General features: G+C 37.4%; 1 protein-coding gene across 14 annotated transcripts in view; it reads right to left on the reverse strand.

Moving 5' to 3' along the window:
- Window positions 1–25094, reverse strand: part of POLQ (DNA polymerase theta) — a 137399-nt gene that overhangs the window by 53024 nt on the left and 59281 nt on the right. For 10 of the 14 annotated variants that reach the window (XM_038003385.2, XM_038003380.2, XM_073009756.1 and 7 more), the window contains 8 exons: window positions 24396–24592; window positions 22586–22826; window positions 17555–17748; window positions 14053–14190; window positions 12687–12861; window positions 8695–8821; window positions 7907–8028; window positions 337–521 (listed from right to left, as the gene is read on the reverse strand). In XM_038003385.2, coding sequence (XP_037859313.2) covers window positions 337–521; window positions 7907–8028; window positions 8695–8821; window positions 12687–12861; window positions 14053–14190; window positions 17555–17748; window positions 22586–22826; window positions 24396–24592 — 1379 coding nt within the window. Of the gene's footprint in view, window positions 1–336; window positions 522–7906; window positions 8029–8694; window positions 8822–12686; window positions 12862–14052; window positions 14191–17554; window positions 17749–22585; window positions 22827–24395; window positions 24593–25094 lie in introns of those variants that run through there. The other 4 variants (XR_012090537.1, XM_038003384.2, XR_012090538.1 and 1 more) reach the window with 4 other exon arrangements.

The following is a 25094-nucleotide window of genomic DNA, read 5'->3' on the forward strand; positions in this document are numbered from 1 at the left end:
CACATGCGGGTGCACACTAACACACACACTCTTACCACCACTGCCACAATGACATCTACTGAGTACCAGGCACTGTGACCAGCCATACAATGGCTTTAAATGCATATGGTTTTCCTGACACGAGGTAGCCTCAGATCTCAGTCTTTTTGGTTCTTTCTACTGCCACCACAAAAGAAAATATAATGAATACCATGAGATAAGCTCAGATGAAATGTGCTTTGAAAGATCCAAAGTTGGAGAAACTGTTTCTTAGTTGCAAATAATTGAGACCATTTTAAAATTTTTTTGAGTCACTAAATTCTTCTCCTTTATATTAAGCATGTTCACTAAAATCACCTGTTTTGCCTGCTGCCTCAGATCATCCCCAACAGACTCTGGCTCAATCATCTTCCATTCTGCTGCAATGCTCCTGAAAACATCAGCTCCAGTGTTTAACACTTGAATGAGACGACGATCATGGGATAAATGAGCCAAGATCCTCAGTTCAAGCTGGGAGTAGTCAGCAGCCAGTATTAAACCACCTGAAGTAGAAGTGATTTCAGAAAAGCTAGGACCAAGTTCTGTATCACACAATCCAAGTTTTATATCATATAATTGAGTAGGATGACAAAAATTTAGTTCTAACTTAGAACTTTGAAATCACATGCCAAAAGTTAAAACCTTCCTCTTAACATGATGGAATTCAGCTCTGTATCTTAGGTCATTTTTTTCCATGTAGCTTTCAAGTACATATAATATGGGTAAAGCCACCCGGACATCTGCCCACTGTGGAGTGTGTTCCTCAGTGTTCCTACAGCACCTGGCACATAATCCAAAATGGTGCTTTCATGCCTCTCTTATTTTGCTCTGAGTACTTATGAATAGGAAGCTTAATTTTCCTTTTCATTCTACAGAAAACCTTGCACAGTTGCTGGTAGATAACAGGCCCTTAACAAACGATTGTTGAATGAATTAATTAATGAAAAAACTGGTGTACAATGTGTGCAAATGTTAAGTGGGCTGGAGAGAAATGTGTGCCCTGATTTGACAATAACAAAGTCGTTCAGTGAAAAAAATCAAGTGGCCAACAGGTGAGCAAGTTATTAAAAGGATTAAAATAATTTACCTATAGATTAGAAATGGGCGGATTAGATATGCATGACAAAACAAAAACAAAGTTAAAAAATAAAAGCAGGGTCAAAGAAAAACTAGAAAAAAATTTGCAACTGATATCACAAAGGACTCATTGCCATTTCACAAGAAGAGTTGTTACTTGTGGAGGAAAAGACAAACTATAAATAAGAAGTTCAGACATACTAAAAACAAAAGAACCTTCAACATATCAAAGAATGCTCAACTTCATAAGAGAAATGAAAAATCTATGGCAAGAAACAATTTTTCTTCACCTATATTGCAAAAATTACAAAAGTCAGACAATACTCTGTGACAAGGCTAAGGAGAAAAACACTCGTACATCGTTACTGAGAAGTAAAATGGTAATCTCCTCCCCATTAGTTGGCAATTTAACAATATCTATTGAAATTAAACAGGTTTTTACTTCATGACTCAGCAAACAAGCCCACAGATTGCTGCACAGACTGGCTGCACATAGTTTAAACTGGTTTTTGTTTAAATGTCCTTATTGATAAGCAGAAGTCTCTAGTGTAGAAACATTACGGCCGGGCACAGTGGCTCATGCCTGTAATCCCAGCACTTTAGGAAGCCAAAGCAGGCAGATCACAAGGTCAGGAGATCGAGACCATCCTAGTCAACATGGTGAAACTCTGTCTCTACTAAAAATACAAAAATTAGCTGGGCATGGTGGCACATGCCTATAATCCCAGCTACTTGAGAGGCTAAGGCTGGAGAATTGCTTGAACCAGGGAGTTGGAGGTTACAATGAGCTGAGATCCTGCCACTGCATTCCAGCATGGTGACAGAGTGAGATTCCGTCTCAAAAAAAAAAAAAAAAACAAACAAAAAAAGAAACATTACATGAAAAAAGCAAGGTACACAATAGTATATACAGAATGCTAATTTTGTGTAAAAATAGGGAAAGAAAAGATTATATACCCATATTTGCTTATATCTGCATAAGATTATATACCCATATTTGCTTATATCTGACAGAAATACTGTCAAAATACATAAAAAACCTCATACATGTAGTAATCTGTAAGAGCTGGGAAGGATAGTGTAGATGACAGGGAAGGAAGAAAATACCATCAAAAAACATAAAAAACCTCATACATGTAATAATCTATAAGAGTTGGGAAGGATAGTGTAGATGACAGGGAAGGAAGCAAAGCTTCCCAATACACATCTTTTACATCATGTTGATTTCTGAACTATGTTAATAACCTATTCAAAAACAGAGATAAACACTAATTTAAAATAGAGGTTGAGCATCCCTAATCCAAAATTCCAAAATCCAATATGCTTCAAAATCCAAAACTTTTGAGCACCAACAAGATGCTCAAACGCCACGCTCACTGGGGCATTTCAGATTGTGGATTTTTGAATTAGAGATGTTCAATTGGTAAATATAGTGCAAATAAAAAAAAAAAAAAGGTCTAAATCTAAAACACTTCTAGTTCCAAGCATTTCACATAAGGGATACTCAACCTGTAAATGACCACAACTTTGGTGGACTTCCTACCACAGACAACTATAAAATTGGACAAATTATAAGAAGAAAAGTTCTCAGATGTTAGACAACAAGCCATGCAGAACTATAATCACTGAGAAGGGTAGAAAATGAGGTGAGCCACACAAAGGTCTTAGGGATCTGAATGGAGGCATTTTCCAGAATCTGTAGCAGGGAAAGGGAGCTGAAACACAGCACTCTATCTCTCTCAACTAAGGAAACAGAGTCTAGAGTTTGGGGCTTTGAGGCAGCTGGAATTTGGAGAGAAAAAAGGTGTGCATAAAAGGAGCACCAGAAATATGCACAGGAATCTCCTTGGATTTTTGATCAAATATTAAGTTGTGCAGGGAGAAAGTGCAGGGCACCAGGCAAAGAACAAACACTGAAGAAATAAATATTACTAAAGGAAGAACAAATACTGCATAGCTTTCAGCTGAACAACTACTTCAACAACATATTCTTGAATGCTAAAAAATGACCAAGCTGTAACAAGACTGAGAACAAATCTTGTTTAAACAACTTTAGCACCAAGCAGACTCCAGAAAGGCCATACCTTATGAACAGGAATAACCTAGCCCTAGAGTGCAGGCTACTCTAAACATTTGTTAGCAAACCTTTAAAGGCCTCAAAATGACCAAGCTGATGTGAAAGTAAATTGTCTGACAAAAGAAAACTTTATATTCTATTAGTGAAGACTACAAAATCCAAAGATTCAACAAGGTGGCAACCATAACGTCCGCATACTAGCAGCAATGCTTCAGTATTTGTTAATTTAGTGTTCACTGTGGCTTTGTAGAATGCAACTACTATGAATAACAAGAATCAATCACATTTTACAAAAAGCGAAAGATCTTCAAATAACCCACCTGATGTGATTTAGCTATGTCTCCATCCAAATCTCACCTTGAATTGTAACAAAACTCACATGTCAAGAGTCGAGGTGAAGATAATTGAATCATGGGGCTGGTTTCTCCCATACTGTTCTCATGGTAGTGAGTAAGTCTCACAAGATCTGATGGTTTTATAAACAGGAGTTCCCCTGTATAAGCTCTTGCCTGCCACCATGTAAGATGTCAAGATGTCCCTTTGCTTTTCCTTCATCTTCCGCCATGATTGTGAGGCCTCTCCAGCCATGGGGAACTGTGAGTCCATCAAACCTCCTTCCTTTGTAAATTACCCAGTCTCAGGTAGGTCTTTATTAGCAGCGTGACAACGGACTAATACACCACCAAACAATTACCCATAGATTCTATAGGTAACCTAACAGTATTGTAGATCAATCAAATTGCAAGTGTTTCTTTTTTGGCTTTGGATAAATTGTTCCATAACAGAGAAACTGCTTAATTAATATTCTGAATAGGCTTTGTCTCAGTGGACTTCCGAATTTTATTAGCTTACAAAATCAAACCAGTGACACAGATATTTTGGAATCTTTCACATTTGTCAAAGAAGAATTTTAAATAGATATGAAAAAATTGGTTTTTATCATACTGACAATGCTCTAGCTTTGTCATTAAAAACCTCTATTTTTTTAGAATTTTAAACAGGAGAATGATGTTTCCCTATTTCTTCATTCTACTATATATATAAAAAAGATTTATGTTCAGTTTTCTAAATCAGACCATCAAAAGTGTTACAATACAGTTAAAATTATTTTATATATGTGTACAAATGCTGACATCACCAGCTTAAGGAACTGTTGAAAATTTCTGTCAATAAATTTAACAATCTTGTGTACTCTGTCAAAGCTCATTCATGAAAGAGTCCTACAAAGATTTACTGTACTCCAATTCAATATTTTCTTGAAACAAAAGAACATTTGCCAAGTATTCAGTAATCAAAGACAAAAAGAACAATGTGATTTATGTTTTTTGACTGATATCACACAGCATATATTTGAGGCTCCAAGAAAGTGAAAAATGTACTTCTGATCTAGCTAGACAGGTAAGAGAATTTATTTGGAAATGAAAACTTTTCATAAAACCAATTAATAATGGGCGGGGTGTGGTGGCTCATACCTGTAATCCCAATAATTTGGGAAGCCAAGGCTGGAGGATCACTTGAGCCCAGGAGTTCCAGACCAGCCTGAGTAACATAGTAGGACCCCCATCTCTACCAATAACAACAACAATAATAATAATGATAATTTTATGCATTTTTCAAGAATAAATCAACATGCAGTATAGTTTAATTATAATCAACATGTTATATAAATTGAAAATATTAAAAATTTTTTAAAATGCTCTGATGTTGATGAATTTAGAGTCGCTTTTTTATTTAATAGTCCTTTGAATTTGACATACTATAGGTACACATCCCTAATCTGAAAATTCAAAATCCAAACTGTTCCAAAATCTAAAACTTTCTGAGCACTGACATGATGCCACAAGTGGAAAGTTCTACAACTGACCTGTTGTAACAGGTCAAAGTTATAACTTTGTTTCATGAACAAAATTTAAAATATTGTATAAATTACCTTTAGGCTATGCCTATAAGATGTATATGAAATATAAATCTCATGTTATGACTTGGATCCCATCCCCAAGATATCACATTATGTATATGCAAATATTCCAAAATCTGAAACACTTGGTCTCAAGGATTTGAGATAAGGGATACTCAACTTGTAATAATGAGTAACATAAGAGTAAATTTACTTAACTTGTATAGACATTGTTTTGTAATGGGTGTTTCTGCTTCAAAGTCAAATTAATACTTCTAAAAAATAGATGAACCAGCTTTGTCAATGCAGATGCAATTTTTAAAAAAAATGAGTCTCTGGTACTCAATTCAGTTACTGGAATTTTTTTTTTCTGTTTTTTTTTGTGTGTTTTTTTTTTTTTTTTTTTTTTTTTTAAAGATAGGGTCTTGCTCTTTCGCCTAGGCTGGAGTGCAGTGGCATGATCATGGCTCACTGCAGCCGCATCCTTCTGGGCTCAAGTTATATGATATTCCCACCTCAGCCTCCTGAGTAGCTGGGACTACAGGTGCGCACCACCATGCCTAGATAATTTTTTGACTTTCTGTAAAGATGGGGTCTCCCTTTGTTGCCCACGCTGGATGTGAAGTCCTGGACTCAAGCAATCTTCCTGCTTCGGCCTCCAAAAGTGCTGGCATTACAGTTGTGCGCCACCACGCCTTGTGAGAAATACTTTCAAGTATGTTTGAAACAACTTGGGCATGTGATCTACTTTTTCAAAATATAAGTTTTATAAAATCAAGCATACCTTGCTAATTGGACTTTATTATGCCTCACAGACATTGCAGTGTTTTGTTTTGTTTTTTTAAAGAAATTAAAGGTTTTTAGCAGCTCTGAGTGGAGCAAGTGTATCAGCACCATTTTTCCAACAGCATGTGTTCCCTGTGGCACATTTATTAATAGTAATGCCCACATTATTTCAAACCCTCCCATTATTATCTGTTATGGTGATCTTTGATATTACTGTTATTACAACCCATGAACCACACTCATGTAAGAGTGAACTTCATTGATCAATTTTGTGTGTGTTCTAACTACTCCACTGACCGGCTGTTCGCCTACCTTTCTCCCCTCTCTCTCTCAGAACTCCCTATTCCCTGAGATACAATATTAAAATTAGGCTAATTAATCACCCTACAATGGCAATGGCCTCTATGTGTTCAAGTGAAAGGGAAAGTCACATCTCTCGTGTTAAACCAAAAAGCTAGAATTGATTAAGCTTAGTGAGGAAGGCATGTCAAAAGCTGAGATAGATTGAAAGCTAGGCCTCTTGTGTCACACAGTTAGCCAAGTTGTAAATGCAAAGGAAAAGTTCTTGAAGGAAATTAAAAGTGTTACTCCACTGCACATACAATTGATAAGAAGGCAAAACAGGCTTATTGCTAATACGGAGAAAATTTGAGTGGTCTGGACAATAAAAATCAAACCAGCCACAACATTCTCTTAAGCCAAAGTCTAATCCAGAGCAAGGAGACTCTGATGTACTATTCAGCATGTCAATTGCATTTTCCTACTCCAGAATTTCTATGAAGGCTGAGAGGGGTGAGGAAGCTGCAGGAAAAAAAAAAAAAAAAAAAAAAACTGATTCATGAGTTTTAAGAAAACTCTGTGGCACTCCAGCCTGGGCGAGAGTGAGACTCCATCTCAAAAAAAAAAAAAAAAGAAAGAAAGAAATTACCATACACCTTGGCTGGGCGAGGTGGCTCACGCCTGTAATCCCAGCACTTTGGGAGGCCGAGGCGGGTGGATCACCTGAGGTCAGGAGTTCAAGACCAGCATGACCAACATGGAGAAAGCCCGTCTCCACTAAAAATACAAAATTAGTCAGGTGTGGTGGCCCATGCTTGTAATCCCAGCTACTAGGGAGGCTAACGCAGGAGAATTGCTTGAACCTGGGAGGCGGAGGTTGTGGTGAGCCAAGATCGCACCATTGCACTCCAGCCTGGGTAACAAGAGCAAAATTCTGTCTCAAAAAAAAAAAAAAAAGAAATTACAATACACCACACAGACCTTCTGGGGACTCCCTTGGATAACTTTGATAGAATTTTGTATGCTGATAGTTTAGATATAAGTAAAACTAAAAATTGCCAAGCAGGGCATGTCATCACAGGTCTGAATTCACCATTGGCAAAAAGTTTCTGATGGAATTTAAATAAATTCAGATGGTTAATTGTGCTCACTAGGACTTGCCAGTTGGTGAAAGATTAAAGAACAAATATGTATACTAACAGTCGGGATGATCTGCAAGTTACATCATCACTTCCGAATGTCTTGACAACAAAAGGTTTACTACGACTAGAGTAATGAGGAGAGGTCAGGCAGAATGAGAATAGCTTTGGGGCCACCCCATGCAATAGGAAGCAGCAGTGCAGAAAAAGAGAGAAAAAACATAAAAGCAAACAAGTTAGAAGGAGAGAAAAACTGTGCCCTTACAGGTCAAGGGAGAAGAGAAATTGAAGAAGGAGTTGATTAACAGTGACAAATGCTGTAAACAAGTTAAAGAGGATGAAGACTGACAAAATCAACTGGACTTTGCAAAGAAGTTTATGACGTTAGAAAACATGGTTTCAGCAGACTGTTGCTGCTGAGCACACACCATAAAAGTTTTCCACAGAGCAGATCATGGAGACGATGACGGCTATAAACCTGGCACGACAAAGGAGAAAGGCAGGCTCCACTGTAGACAGAAAGATGGAGGGACCAATGCATGCTCTAAATCTCACTCATATTTCAGGCTTTATCCATGCTTTGAAAAACATTCTCACAGCAATGAGAAGCTTCAAAGCTATCAGCCACCTTACCTGGGAAAGGCACAAAGGCATGTCGCATGCTGATTGAAAATGGCATTCCTCTGTCTGCAGCTCTCTCCTCCATCTGTGCCTGGCGTCCAGGGTTCAGGCTGCAACCTTTCTTACTTTTTCCTCTGTGGTGCAAACAACATCATCAGTTAGACATGAAGCAGTCTCAAATATATGAAAAAGGTCTGATTTTCAGTAACATCAGTATTTCCATCTAAGAAACTTAACAAAAACCTTATCTGAGGGCTGGATGTGGTAGCTCACACCTGTAATACCAACACTTTGGGAAGCCAAGGCGAGCAGATTGCTTGAGCCCAGGAGTTCAGGTCTAGTCAGGGCAACAAAGTGAGACCCTTGTCTCTACAAAAATTAACTAGGCATGGTGGCACACGCCTGTGGTCCCAGCTACTCAGGGGGCTGAAGTGGGAGGATTGCTCGAGCCCAGGAGGTAGAGGTTGCAGTGAGCTGAGATCACGCCACTGCACTCCAGCCTGGGCAAGAGAGCAAGACTCCATCTCAAACAAACAAGCAAACAAAAACAAACAAACCTTTATCTGAGACTCATTTTAAAGCTTAACAAAGACATTAGAATTTTTTTTTAGCAAACAGTCAATTAAACATGAATTAGATTCTTTATAGATGGGACTTAGAATTCAAAATGGTCTAGGACAGAAATGGGTATGTCTGAAACATAAAATTAAACTAATTTCATTTATTTGTCTAATAAGCTATTTTGAGCCATTCTTACTTACAAAAGTTTATTAATACAGATACAGAGAAACAGTGCCTACCTGCTCATGGGAAGTAGGCCTTTGCCTATAGCTTGAGAAGGTGGGCTTTCTCCTACCAGTGTTGGCATTTTGATTTCAAAATCTCTTGGCACATTCTGAATATTTGGTTCTGTAAAGGTTATTCGTCCTAAAATCAAGCAGAATAAAGATATAAAATTAGAAAAAAAATCTGGTATTTGTTTTAACAGTATTCACATTTCTGGATTATCTTTAAAATGCAGACTATCAATGCTGAACTGAAATAAATTTACATTTAAATATTTTTCATCATGTTCATGTGTCTAACAGTGATAAAATAAGTACAAGACCATCCCAAAATATATGAATGTATGAATTGGCTACAATACTATGTTTTACACAGAAAACAATCTCACAATGAGAAGTAATTTGATAAACTGAACTATTCCTATGCTAAAATGAGTATCAGATTTCAGCCCTATAACATGTTAGCGGCCAGATTCATGAGTAAAGGCTAATCAAATGGATCTTAGGAGAAACAACCACTGAGGCTTCTAAAAAGCCCATCACTTTCAGACATCATCTGGCTGTTTTTCTTCATCATTATCATTCATCAAGAGAATCAACAGTAGTACTGACTAGAAGTACTGAATCAGGTGAAACTTGAATCAGGTGGTTAATAGTAAATTTTCCAGTGAACAGAAAGCTGTTTTTTTAAAAAATGCTTATAAGCCTGGCCAACACAGTAAAACCCTGTCTCTACTAATAAAACAAAAAAAATTAGCTGGGCATGGTGGCAGATGCCTGTAATCCTCAGCTACTTGGGAGGCTGAGGCAGGAGAATCGCTTGAACCTGGGAGGTGGAGGTTGCAGTGAGCTGAGATCATGCCACGGTACTCCAGCCTGGGCAACACAGTGAGACTCTGTCTCAAAAAAAAAAAAGCTTATAAAACCTTTATTTCCCAATATATTTTACATCTTTTGTTTACTTATTGGTTGAATTTCTCTAAAACATGAAAACATGTTAAGTATCACTCCAAAGAAGTTTGAGTAATTTTGTTACTGTGATTTTTATAACACTATCAGTAACACTAAAACTCTATTTTATGACACGCTCTTCATTGTAACAGGCTGTCTACTAGCTATGTATAACTCTATCGTCTTCTGATAAATCAGACATTTTAAGTGACTTGGACATTGTTTTTCTGAATGATCCCCTGATATTATATATTTGTCATTTAGCTTTTAGCACAAAATAAGTGCTTAATCAATGATAACCTTTAACATAATTGTTGTCATTAAATGACCTGTGCAGTGTTACAAAGCTAACAAACAGCAGAGGAAGGCACCCAAGGATCTTTTTACATCAACACATTGTCTTATTTTCTATAACACTTAATATTCAGCACACTACTCTGGTCTATTAGTTGAATTAATGAGGCAACACTGGCAGACCAAAAAAATGGTAAAAATAAATTACAAAGAATGAATATGTAGCTTAATGGACATGAAGTATATTCATGAAATGGCTTTGCTATGCTTAAGCTTGTATTTCTAAATATTATAAAAGTTATAAAATATTATTAAAATACATTTCTAAATTCACTAATAAGTAAAATCAGTAACAAAATCAAAATAAATGTTGCATATTTATTTGTTCTTTACAAACAAATAACAAAGCAGAAGGCTTATTACTGATTTTACCTTCTGCTTTGTAAAGAACAAATAAATGTGCAACACCATTGAAAATTCTACGTTGCTGGGCATTGTGGCTCATGCCTATAATTCTTGCACTTTGGGAGGCTGAGGTGGGTGGATTATGAGGTCAAGAGATCGAGACCATCCTGGCCAACATAACGAAACCCTGTCTCTACTAAAACTACAAAAATTAGCTGAGGCAGGAGAATCGCTTGAACCCAGGAGGCAGAGGTTGCAGTGAGCCGAGATCACGCCACTGCATTCCAGTCTGGCAACAGAGACGCCATCTCAAAAATAAATAAATAAATAAATAAATAAATAAATAAATAAATAAATAATACATAAAAATTTAAAACAAAATTCTAGGTTGATGTTGTCTTTTCATCCCGGAGGGTTTTATTTTACATACGTTTATATTATTAGCATATGTTTCCTTTTTTCGTTGTTGTTGAGATGGAGTCTTGCTCTGTCGCCCAGGCTGGGGTGCAGTGCCGCTATCTCAGCTCACTGCAAGCTCCGCCTCCCGGGTTCACCCCATTCTCCTGCCTCAGCCTCCCGAGTAGCTGGGACTACAGGCGCCTGCCACCACGCCCGGCTAATTTTTTGTATTTTTAGTAGAGACGGGGTTTCACCATGTTAGTCAGGATGGTCTCGATCTCCTGACTTCATGATCTGCCCGCCTCGGCTTCCCAAAGTGCTGGGATTACAGGTGTGAGCCACCGTGCCCGGCCTAGCGTATGTTTCAAAGTGAAATTTAAATACTAACAGGGCAAGATATCACTAGGACGGGACAAGTTTAGAAAGTTTAGAACAAGGGATAAAGCAAGTAGAGAAAAGCAGCGCCTCATGAAGCCTCCGCACTAGGTAACAGCAGCAACTGATAGTGAGCGCTTTCTAGGAGCCATGCACTATTCTAAATACTCTACATCTATGAAACTATTTAATCCTCAGAATTACCAGGTGAGGTAAGACTGTTCTTACCTTGTTTATTTGTTTATTGGTTTATTTATTGATTGACTGAGACAAGGTCTCACTCTGTTGCCCAGGCTAAAGTGCAGTGGCTCAATCACAGTTCACTGTAGCCTTGACCTCCCAGGCTCAAGCGATCCTTTTATCTCAGCCTCCCAAGTGGCTGGGACTACAGGCACAAGATACCACATGCATGGCTAATTTTTTTACTTTCTAAAGAGACATGGTTTCACTATCTTGCCCAGGCTAGGCTCAAACTCCTGGGCTCAAGTGACCCTCCCATCTTGGCCTCCCAAAGTGCTGGGATTACAGGCAGCAGCCACTGTGCCTGGCCCATTACCTTCTTTTATACATGAAAAAACTTAGGCATTGAGAGGTTAAGTATCTTATCTAAAGATTCACAGAACCAGGATTCAAACCCTGATTTCTGATGTCAAAGCCCACTTTCTATACCACCAATCTAAACTGCCTGCCTCCTTTATGAATGAGTTAAAGCCACCCTTTATTCCACTACACATCACATTTGGCAAATATTTAGAGTTTTGTATTGCCTAGAGAAAGAATACATTTTTCTTCATAAGATTACACTCTCAAGAGGACCGTGAGATAACCAAAGAACTCTACAGTTTTCTTTTCTGCTTGGGTAAAATAAGACACTTACTTATACAGATGCCCCAGAGGCCTACTCCGATCAACTTGGAGAAATCTTAAGAGGCTCAAAAAAGAGCTGGGACTGAAATTAGGTAAGACCACTGACTCAAATATTTAATTCCTGTGTATACTCACACTGAAAGTACTGTCTCAGACATCCCAGTTACTCTGTACAAGTACTTAAAAGCAGGAACCAGGCTGGGTACAGTGGCTCACTCCTGTAATCCCAGCATTTGGGAGGCCAAGGCAGGTGGATCGCCTGAGGTCATGAGTTCGAGACCAGCCTGACCAACGTGATGAAACCCCATCTCTACTAAAAACACAAAAATTAGCTGGGTGTGGTGTTGTGTGCCTGTATTCCCAGCTACTCGGGAGGTTGAGGCAGGAGAATCACTTGAACCTGGGAGGTGGAGGTTGCAGAGAGCCAAGATCATGCCACCACACTCCAGCCTGGGCAACAAGAGTGAAACTCTGTCTCAAAAAAAATAAAAAATAAAACATAAATAAATAAATAAAAATAAAAGCAGGAACCAATACTCATCTCTGTACCCAGGTAGTATCTATCTGTGCTTTGGAAAAAGCATGTATTTTATAGGCGTAAAACTTTCCTGAACCCCTTGATCAACACTTGAATTCTTGGCCATCATAAGAAATATTGCATATGAAAATGTTTTTACTTCAAAATTGGATATTGTTTATACTTGATTTCTTATCACCTGTAGCAGTGTGCGACTGTGATACAGGATAGATTCTTTCCATTCCAAGAAAAGGATTAAGACGCTTTTCCCGCTGAAGGGGAAAGACCACTTTGGTAATAGCATTAGTGATTCTTCTCCATTCTAATATCAAACCTGGTAAAGGATGTAATGCCTTTAATTTATTTAAAACATCCTGCCAAGAAAACATAATAAGGTAAGATTGAATTCTTGTCCAAATGCCATAGCAAGTTAGAATCTCTTTTCTGTAAATAATACAATCTCAAAATTAAATTTGAGAGTAATATCTACAACTCAAAACTCTTACTTGGGTTTTTTTTTAAACCACCATATTGATAAAACTATAACTACAGTTTATAAAATGCAAATGTGGTAATACTGAGCACTATCAATTTAAAACTACCTTTTTCAAAAAAAATCAATGAATTGTCAGTCTAACAAAGTAACTCCCTCCCTACACCCCACCAAAAGTTTATTTTACATCATCTGTTTTCTTTATGCATTTTCCTCCTTCACTCTTCACATGACTGGAAGTACCCCAGTTGTTCTTGTGCTTGCCCGGATACTTATATGGTTTCCATATGAATATAATCAGGAGACATTTATTTTTAAAACTTTGAATTTTTCATACTATAGACTTTCAGTGAACTATTAAGGAACAGAAACTTGTGAGTAAAAAGGCCAGTGAGATTAAATAAAAAAATGTGCTATAGCCTGGAGCTAAAGAAACTTCCTAGGAGCAGACAAATCATAGATAATGGTATAAGGACCACAATTCTACACAAGGGCAACTTGGATAGCTCTATGGCTATATTTTCTACCCTATTTTTCCCCTGAAACATCAGTAAAAAGTAAAATTAAGCCCTTTCTTCCATCCCACTAATGCATGTAGTTTCCATGGATTATGATTAACAATTTTACTTTGAAATTAGCAGATTAAATTCTTAAATCAGGGCCTGGTGCAGTGGCTCATGCCTGTAATACCAGCACACTGGGAGGCCGAGGCAGGAAGATTCCTTGAGGTCAGGAGCTCAAGACCAGCCTGGCCAACATGGTGAAACCCTGTCTCCACTAAAAATACAAAAATTAGCCGGGCATGGTGGCACAACTTTATAAATCTTTATACCATGTTAATGATAGGAAGGAAGAACACAACTGCTAACTTAGATTATGATTCAGATTTTCCATGCTGGAATATCTCCACAGAATTTGTGGGCTACCAAACCACAAACCAATGTGTTAATTTATATCTGGGTAAATTCAAATGGTAGGCTAAGATCTTGATTTCATCAGCATTCTTTCTAGACACCAAAATGTTAAAAGCAGTTTAGGTTCTGCCCTGCTCTGTGACTGCCCCAAAGAGCACCTTACTAGTGCTGAACTGTCTTCCCAGCCTTAGCTTGCGTCCATTGTCATTCCCTCTTCTGGTAGAACCCAGAGTTTTCTTGCTGCCTTGGTTTTTCATCTCTCCATTTGGGGGCAACTTCAATTCCAAAAATAAAACCTGCAAGAAATTAATGCCTCTTTAGTCAAGAATGAAACTTGCAAGGACTATCATTTAGAAAATATTTTAAGTTATTTTAGAAAACAATCTCTACAGTTCAACATGGATTGAAATAATGTTTCTCCGGATAATTTGGAATTACCACATTTAATAAATGATGGCAATGAAAATTTATATGTCAGGTAGTCTATCCATATTCTAATTAGGCACTATCAGATTAATACTAACACAGGTCTTTTTTTTTTTTTTTCTTGAGACAGGATCTCACTGTCACCCAGGCCAGAGTGTAGTGGTGTGATCACAACTCACTATAGCCTTGACTTGCTGAGCTCAAGGGATCCTCCCACCTCAGCTTCCCAAGTAGCTGGGGCCACAGGCGTGCACCACCATGCCAGGCTAATTTTTGTATCTTTGGTAGAGACAGGATTTTCCCATGTTGGCCAGGGTGGTCTCAAACTCCTAAGCACAAGCAATCCACCCACCTCGGCCTCCCAAAGTGCTGGGATTATAGGCATGAGCCACTACACCCAGCCAGCTTTTAAGCAGTCAGGAACACAGGCATGTATATACACTGTGCTGAGCAACTGGCAAACAAGTTATTAACATTGAGACTTATTGCTGTAAGAATTGTGAGTTCTCCTAAATGAGACTGTTCAATCAGTTAAGCCCCATAGATCAACATGAAAGCTTACATGGCTATTGTCTCGTTACAAAAATCAGAAAACACTAAAGTAGGAAGGGGTTTAAAAAGTCATCTAGTACCACCACCACAATGCTGGGCCCTGACAGTCCCTAGGCACAAAAAGTTAGGAGAAGGTGGCCAATACTATGTGGCAATAATGAATGCTAGAGAGGGCTGGCAGCACCCACTGAAGACACCAGGACCACACTGTGCGGAAGGTGGAAGATCCCATGTAACACTCACAAGCTCAGATTAGAGGGGATGAAACTAGGGCAATTCAGAACATTATCTACTATACCTAATCATTCACTTATATATTTTGAGTGGGTTTTAATGAACCTTGAATTATTTTCCCAGTAATAATTCTAAAAATTGAAACTATTTGTGTAAGCACAAGAATTTTTCCCACAAGTTGGGCCAGGGGTGGAAGGGAAGATAATCCCTGTGCTTCCCTAGAATAGTAATGATGACGGAAATAATGATCTGGTTCCAGTTTCAACTGGGGTCTTAGGAATGAAAGGTACTGAGGCTTTCTGCAGATGTCAGTAACTACTTAGCCCAAGAACTGTGTTACACAGATGTGAACATATGCATGTATAGGGATTAGGGTTGTCACACATACCAAATAAAATTACAAAATGCCCAGTTAAATTTGAGTTGCATGGGGCATACTTATACTAAATTGTTATTCATTGTTTACCTGACATTCAAAATTTTTTATTGACAAATTATAGTTGTATACATTCATGGGGTACAAGATGATGTTTTGATGTAAGTATACAATGTGGTGTGATTAAATTAAGCTGATTAACATATTAATCACCACACTTAGACCTATCATTTTTTATGGTAAGACTTTTGAAATTTACTCTCTTACTTTGAAATATATAATACATTATTATTGACTATAGCCACCCTTGTGTACAATAAATCTTAGAATTGATTCCTCTTGTTTATCTGAAACTTTGTACCCTTTGATAAACAATTCCCCATTCTGCCTGTAATCCCAGCACTTTGGGAGGCCGAGACGGGTGGATCACGAGGTCAGGAGATCGAGACTATCCTGGCTAACACGATGAAACCCCGTCTCTACTAAAAAATACAAAAAACTAGCCGGGCGAGGTGGCGGGCGCCTGTAGTCCCAGCTACTCGGGAGGCTGAGGCGGGAGAATGGCGTGAACCCGGGAGGCGGAGCTTGCAGTGAGCTGAGATCCGGCCACTGCACTCCAGCCTGGGCGACAGAGCGAGACTCCGTCTCAAAAAAAAAAAAAAACAATTCCCCATTCTCCTATCTAAAACTTTATACCCTTTGATTAGCAACTCCCCGTTTCCCCACTCCCTACTTCCCCAGCCTCTGGTAACAACTGTTCCACTTTCCACTTCAAGGAGCTCAACTTCATTGGATTTCACATATAGTGAGATCATCTGAAACATATGGTACTTATCTTTCTGTAACTGGCTTATTTCACTTAGCATAACATCCTCCAGGTTCATCCATGTTTTCAAAAATGACAGGATGAAACACAAAATTGAAACTGGATGTGCCATATTTTATCAGGCAACCCTAGTACAGGTATCGAAAGGTACACGAATGGCAGTATAGGAGAAAAAAATCAAGTAACTGGATAGGAAAAATAAAACACTATTAAAGTAACAATAAGGCAACAAACCCAGGAAGAGAGACCCATTATGAATAAAGACAACACAAAGATCTCAAGTTATATATGTAGAAGTTCTTTAGCTTAAGCTTTTTTTTTTTTTTTTTTTTTTTTTGGTGAAGCTTTCAGAATTAACTGTGAAACTTCTCATACAAATTACCTTCCAGGTAACTGCCATTTTGACATGCAGGACTAAGAAGAAGCCAATAATATCAAAGGTCCTTTACTCTTAGTCCAGGGTTTGCTTGAGACCTGTAGCTTACATGCTTTCAGGCCCATCTGAATCACAAGGGCAGCAATTCCTGCCTTGCCCCAAACCTACTTGTGCTGAAACAGAGATTCTATATTTTCTGTAAGTTCCCTATGTAATTTTATGTGCAGTCAGCTAGGTATTGGCTTGGGGACTTTAAAAGCGGATACCAAAAAGAAAAAAAAAGGGCACCACTGAATTCAACACATGAATAAGAGAAATCAAGTTCCTCATTTTCTTTAAAATATGTTAACGAAGGAAAAGAAAATCAAATACTGCATGTTCTCACTTATCAGTGGGAGCTAAATGATGAGAATTCATGAGCACAAAAATCCCTTTTTCATTTAATCTCAGAAAAATGTCCAGTTTCCTATTCTATAGAAAGATGTTAGGGCAAGCAAGGAAGGGGTAAGGGCTCATGAAATGACTAACTTTCTGGAGAAATAGCTATGCTGTCATGCAACCACCACTACCAATCATTTCTTCAACAAATACTTAGTGAGTCCCTCCTCTGTTCCAGGCAAATCTTCTTCTTGAGGAGCTTACTTTCTAGAAGTCCTCTTTATTACCTTCCTTTATTTATAAATTATATACAGATATAATTTACAAATTAGATGCTAGAATATCCCCAATGCAATCTGGTTAACTGGCTGCTTCATTTTAGTGATCTTTAGTGTTCAGGTAAATACACACACACACACACACACACACACACCCCACAATCATTTTAACTCTAAAAATTATTTATCTATATCCCTATCCTCATGATACAACCTCAGCGATGTCATCTGAACTGGTGAAAGAAAAACTGTGGCCAGCTAGTTGATAGGCCTGGGTCTCAATTGCATCCAGCTTGGCTTGCATTATGTGTTTCTGACTTTCACATTCTGCAGTACTAAAGCCAATTCCATTTAGTTCGAGCAAGGCCAAGCAGTACTGAGAGGGCATTTCCACCTTACGGAAAACATCTGGAAGAAAAAAGAAAATTGACATGTTAATTCATTGGCTAAGTGGCTAGATTAGCAGCCTTACTTAAACTATACAGAATTCATCTAGAAAAATCCAGAAATGCTACCAAGGTATCCTTCAGGAGCCAGTCTCCCAAGCAGCATCCTCAAGCCAACAATGAAAGGTGGAAAAGTACAGGCTAGTTTAGCACTGGACAACTATCCTTGTCTCTGCAGCGAGTAGAAGAGTTGGCAATCTTATGACTAGTCTGGATTACAAGAGACTATATTTCTCCAAAGATGTTTCTGCTTCTACTCTTAGCAGGAGCATAACAATCAACTTTACTTTGAAATCCAAAATGCTCCAAAATCTGAAACTTTCTGAGCACTGACATGACACCACAAGTAGGACAGTCCATACCTGACTTTATGTGACAGGGCACAGTCAAAATGCAGGTGTACAACACAAAGTTTATTCAGCATCTCTAAAGGAAAAAAGTCCCTCCTTGCCCAGTTTCAATATCTCTTTTCTGCCAGACAACCACAGACTGCCTACATGAGTGACTGAGACAGTGACACCTTTGCTTTCTGATGGTTCCGTGGACACAAATTTTATTTTGTGCACAAAATTATTAAATACATTGTATAAAATTATCTTTAGGCTATGTCTAAAGATATATGAATTCTACATTTAGACTTGGGTCTCATCCCCAAGATATCTCATTATGTATATGCAAATATTCCAAAATCCAAAAAAATCTGAAATATAAAAACACTTCTGATCCCACATTTTGGATAAGGCAGACTTAACTTATATATCAAAGGCCCTGAGAAGACCTGAAGCAAAGACAACTATTTAATTTTTTTTAAGTGAAAGTCCCAAACTTATTTGACAATTAAACCCTTTTTTCATATAATACTTATTAACATCTTGAAAAGTAAGCATCCATGGAATATACTATAGGAAATGCTGTCCTAAATCATTAACAAAGAATCCCTAACACTTCAGCTTCCAGTATTGAGTCACTAGGAATCTGAGCAACCCTGGCCCACCCTCCCCAGCTCCACACAAGCACATAATTTGAGGCACTGCTGGTCTCAATTAGCATGAGAAATCTCCAGGGACACCCATAACCACCATGAAAAGCAAAGAAACAAATGAGAGTTACTGGCTTCTAACCACCTGCAGAAGGTATGAAGCTGTCAGAGCCTGGCTTTAGAAGCCTGGAACTAGTGGAGAAATTCATGTTACTTGAGACTAGACAAATAATGAACTTGGGTCAGAACAGGAACAATCAGAGAAGCACAAAGTAAGACTGGCAGGAAGCTAGACTGCATCCATAGCCATTAGGAAGGAGCAAGGTCATTATGGGAATGGAGTCCCATAGCAAAAAAAGTTAAGGGGATATGGATCCTTGAAACAACAACAGGATGAGGAGCTGAGTCTCAGACTCTTGTTCTGAAACAAAACTCTCAAAGGTTACTGTGGTCCTTGGATGCGGAGTAGTGTGGTACCCAGCAGAGGCAGCAGCGAAACCTTTCTAAGGGAAGATTTCCCCACATAAGTCCTGCAGGGATCCTTGATCATCATAAATCCTGTATGAACTCACAAAAAATATGAAAAATACAAGACAGCAAAGAAATGTGACTAGGACTCAGAAGAAACAACCAAGAACAAATTTAGATCCCCAAAATTGCAGATAAGGGCTAGTTAGAATATTGTACAACTAGCTAGAATATTGCATAACTAGTGAATGAACTACTTACAAAACAAAAAGTGACTAAAACAAAGTAAAATAGTAGGAAAATAGAGAACAAGTGTGTACAATAATCATAATAAGCAGAAATACATCAATGATCACAATAAATTGGCAAATTCGTAAAAAAAAAAAAAAAAAAAAAAGGTAAGCCTGAAAAATAAATAAGTTATATTTTGTTTATAAGACGTGTCTGAAGATAGGAACCTAGAAAGGTTAAAAGGGATAGAAAAAAGCTATATGAAGTAATATTAAGAGAAAGCTGATGTTGCCATACTCATATAAGAAAACAGACTAAGAATAAAAATCATTATTTGTAATACAGATGGTCATAATACAATAATAGAAGGTTTAATTCACCAGGAAGACAAATCAATTTTAAACACATACCCACCTAATAAAATGGCCTCAAAACAAAATTGATTGAATTACAGGGAAAATAAGACATAGAATATTTTTAAAACAACTTTGACTTAACAGACATATAAAATTGTGCATCCAGAATTAGAGTACACATTCTTTTGTGTGCACATAAAGCATTTACACAATAGTTCAGGTTTTAGATCACGAATCGTTCTCTAAAAATTTCAAGAATTAGTATTATATAACCATGTACTCTAACTACAACACGATTAAGTTTAAAGATAACAAAAATACAAAATAAAAGTTTCTAAATATTTAGGAATTAAAAATCATTCTTCTAAATAATTTTTGAGTGAAAAAATATACCAGAAATCTAAAAATATCTAGCATGATAAGAATATTATATATCAGGCCAGGAATAGTGGCTCACACCTGTAATCCCAGCACTTTGGGAGGCAAAGGCAGGAGGACTGCTTGAGGGCAAGAGTTCAAGACCAGCCTGGGCAACACAGCAAGACCCCCATCTCTACAAAAAACAAAAAAAAGTTGTGTGTGTGTGTGTGTGTGTGTGTGTACACATCAAAACTGTGGAATATAATAAAAGTAGTGCTTTGAGGAAAATTTATAGCCATATATATATACATTTTGTGTGATACAGATCCTCATTCTATTGCCCAGACTGGAGTGCAGTGGCAGAATCTCAGCTTACTGCCAACTCCACCTCCGGCGTTCAAGTTATTCTCATGTCTCAGCCTCCCAAGTAGCTGGGATTACAGGTGCATGCAACCACACCCAGCTAATTTTTGTATTTTTAGTAGAGACAGGGTTTCACCACGTTGGCCAGCTGGTCTCAAACTCCTGGCCACAAGTGATCCACTCGCTTCAGCCTCCCAGAGTGCTAGGATTACAGGTGTGAGCCACTGCATCCCGCCACCTTATATTCTTAAGTTAGAAAAGAAAAAAAATAACTTGAGAAGTAATGGTTTTAAGGTCAAAGAGGAATATTGAAAAAAGGACTACAAAATAAAGTAAGGGGAAATAGATAATATAGATGTGGACAGAAATCAAGGAAATAGAAAACAAAAGTAATAGTAAGAATCAAAGACAAAAGTTGGTTCTTTGAAAAGACTAGAAAATTGGCAAAACTTCAAGTGACATTAAATAATAATATTATGAAAGAAAAAGAGGATATAACAAACAAACCAGAGATGTAAAAAAGAGAGACTTAGCAATAGCTGTATACCAATAAATTTGAAAATTTAGATGAAACATAAATTCCTTAAAAATATATAGGTTGGGAATGTCACAGCGGAGTAATAAAAAGAAAAAAAAATTTGGAAAAAAATAGATATATATAGCTTACCAAATATACTCAAAAAGAAATAACTGAATAATCTTACAGTTATTAAGGAAATCAAAGTTGTAGTTAAAATATCTTTCTATATCAGATGAGAATACCTCCTGGCTAACAGAAAAATTTTAAAAATAAAACGTATCTATATCTCTTTCTACAAAGAAATAATTGTATTCAAACTAAATCTGATAGCTGTCTACATTCTGTCCAAAAACTTCCCTTATCTCAATGCGCTTCAATTCTTGAATTCTATGAATAAGAAAGCATTAACAATGTATAAAAATGCATTTAATACCTCCTAACCACCCTTTTTTTTTGTGATGGGGTCTCACTATGTGGTCCAGGTTGGTCTCAAACTTCTGGGCTCCAGTGATCCTCACACCTTAGACTCCTGTGTAGCTGGGATTACAGGCAGGAGCCACTGAGCCAGGCTAGCCATACATTTTTGAAAGTGCAGAAAAAAAGGAGCTTTCAAAAGCACATTGAAATGGTGAGAGTTAAAAATTATAATAATCAACTAACATAATAAGCACCTGCTCTATGACAAACACTGTCCGTATTATATTCACTATCTTATTTAATCCTTAGAACAACTTTATAAGAACCAGACTTACAGTTTCAGTAGTTTGCCCAAAGTCCCTCAGCTCATAAGTGGATAGTCCAGATCCAAACCCTAGTCTGTATGAACTCATCCATCTATTTTCTAGTACCTATTGATCAGTCAATAAATTCAGTCATCTCCTCACAATGAAGCCAAATTTGTTCTACTTCACATCTCTACCATAAGCATCCGTTAAGCTCCCTGTAGTCAGGGTGCTCTATCTGGGCCAGCAGATAACAATGACAATAAATTCATGTTATTTGTTATGAGGGAACAAAGAGACTCTCATGATTATCCTTTGCTGTGAAAAAACATCTGTTGGTTAACAGTTCCAAAAAGAAAAGAGTTAACTCTTTGAAATCCATTAAGGATGTCTTCTAAGTGTGAATAAAAATTATTTGATAAAGTTCAAATACAAAATTAGCAACAACTGCATAAATGCCATTTTGTAATTTTCTTCACACAAGGGCCAGAAGTCAGCAAATTATGGCCAAACTAACATTAGATGCATGTTTTTGTAAAGTGCTATTGGAAGAGAGCCATTTGTTTTGGTCTTGTCTACAGCTGCTCTTTTGCTACAATGGCAGAGTATTCGTGATAGAGATTGTTTGGTTCACAAAGCCAAAAATATTTACTTACTCTCTGGCCTTTTACAGAAAAAAAGCACTAGACAATCCAAAGGTAGGATTTACATAAATATGTAATTTACCCATTTTTGATAAAGAGTGGCTAAATCTCTATCTCTAATCTATAACATAAAAATGCCAGAAACTTGGTTTTTACCTTGAAGGTTTTCCTTCTGCAACAAAGAGTTGAGCTGATTCATAGAGTTGAAGATGAGAATGGACTCCACAGATGCTCTGTATCGCCCAGAATGCTCACTGCCAGCATTTAGCCCCAGGCTTTGAATCCCTTGACTGGTCTCCATCCCTTCTAGGAGTGGAAGCTCATGAGGAAGAAAACTGGTAACTATGCTATGAAGAGTTGGCTCCTGAGAATCTGGATCTAGTAACCAGCATGCCACCTGAATGGGATAGCAATAAGAATATTTTCCTGATTTTTTTTCGAAGACACTTTTGTACCTCTAAATGAAAAGGGAAAAAAAGAAAGCTTATTTCTAACCTCACTCATTTTCATTTAATATTTATTCAGTGGTTTTCTCAGGAAAGGAGAAGGAAAGAAAATTGTAACAGGACTCATTTTTGGTAGCAATAACAGCAATGGCTTTCAAAGAAAGAAAAGTTGTAACTATTCCATTACTACAATGCTCAGGCCGATCCAGTTTAGCAGTAGGCTTGACAAACAAGTGTGTCTCAGCAAACTCAAACCATGCGTCTGAAAATGAAGATGGACTCTTCCACTAGGCTAATTTGGGCTAAGCTACTGTAATAAAGATGGGCCTGTGAGGTTTTAGGTATATTTAGTTCTTTCAACACCAAAAGAAGTGAGGTATCGGGCGCGGTGGCTGCCGCCTGTAATCCCAGCACTTTGGGAGACTGAGGCGGGTTGATCACCTGAGGTCAGAAGTTCAAGACTAGCCTGGTCAACATGGTGAAACCCTGTCTCTACTAAATATACAAAAAATTAGCTGGGTGTAGTGGTGGGCACCTGTAATCCCAGCTACTCAGGAGGCTGAGGCAAGAGAATTGCTTGAACCTGGGAGGTGGAGGTTGCGGTGAGCTGAGATTGCACCAATGCACTCCAGCCTGGGCAGCAAGATCAAAACTTGGTCTCAAAAAAAAAAAAGAAGTGAGGCATAAATGTTTTACCATTAAAAGTTTATATCCAGAGTTTCAGAAAGCCTCTAGACTTTCCCCTCAGGATGGGGGGTTTGTCACCAGAAAACCATCCAATTATTCATTTGATTGCTATTTCCAACTTCCTCATGAGAGTAAGAGTCCTGTAGTTTCTAATATTAGATCAAGCAGATCATTAACTGGATTAGAATAAGGGAATCTAAGCCCTATTCATAATTCTGACAATTACTTTACTATATGACTCAATTATTTCTTTTGTAGGTTAAGAATAAAGTTTTATAGGGGAATACTGAATGAAATAGTCTCATGTAAAGGTTAACAGGTTTTTTAACTGAGTCATCATTATGAAGAGTGCATCAAACTTTGCTATTATAAAGGAAAGTTCTTAGGAGCCAGTAAGGGGATTTGCCTCTATGCTAAATGGCCACTAACTACAATCCTTTTTGACATCTTATTCACACTCTTTTCCAATTTTCTGCCTCCACCTTCATGAATATTTAAAACCTTCTGCTATCATATACCTAAATCTGTTCTCATTTCACTTCCAATTTACTATTAGACAGAAAACTTAGGACTTATGACCCAAATTAAAATTTTTTCAAAATCTCTGAGGAAAGACATAAACTTTAGGGCTCCAAATTTGTGACATCTCTGTTTTCATCTACACAGAGATATTTGGTGCATGATATTCTATTCTGGGTAGATGAGATTATTGAATAAAGAATTGACTAAAATACTTAAGCTGCATTATTGAAGCTAAGGAAATACCAAGTCATTTAAGAATTAACACTAAAAATGTTGTTTTAAGTATATAAAAATTAAATAAGACATAGAACCTTAGGATCTTCATAACTTTGCTCCAAGGAGATGCCACAAGAAAGAAGAAGAATTTTATAGCTCTGGATGAAGTCATAGATGACAACAGAACGTTCTTTATCAGATTCCTTTCGCAAGCAAGATTGAAGGTGCCATATCCTGTCTTTCAAAGTCAGACTTGGATCTAGAGAAGGTGGAACCAAACTGGCACTAATTTCTTTAAAAAAAAAAAAAAAAAAGGAAAAAACAGTTTTAAGGCAAAAACTACATGTTTTTATTTGAAGCAGCAATCTTTAGTAGAAAGACTGAAAAAGACTAGAAGCCTAAGGGTCTGGTTCCATGTGACAAGTAATTCAGCATCTTATCAAGGTCGTATCAGCTATGTAGACGAAGTGCATGATAATCTAAAAATTATGGTTTGGGCTAGAAGATTTTTAATGCTCTACTTAATTAGGTGGGAGGAAATATTAAACATTAATACTTCTAAAAACAAAATTACATTTCCCAGAATGAGGAGTTAAAGACAGGAAAAGTATTTGGAAATAAATTTTAAAGAGAGATTTAGTATGAACAGATACTCTTCTATCCAAAATAAAGAAAAAGCTTAAGTAACTACTCACCCCAACATATTTTCCTGCAAAACAACTGAAAATATTTCATGCTTACTAAGGAACAGACACTATCCAGCATCCTTTAAAATGTTTCCTTATTAATTTTGC

This window comes from Chlorocebus sabaeus, chromosome 22, assembly GCF_047675955.1.
Source record: "Chlorocebus sabaeus isolate Y175 chromosome 22, mChlSab1.0.hap1, whole genome shotgun sequence".
In the NCBI taxonomy this organism is placed as follows: domain Eukaryota; kingdom Metazoa; phylum Chordata; class Mammalia; order Primates; family Cercopithecidae; genus Chlorocebus; species Chlorocebus sabaeus.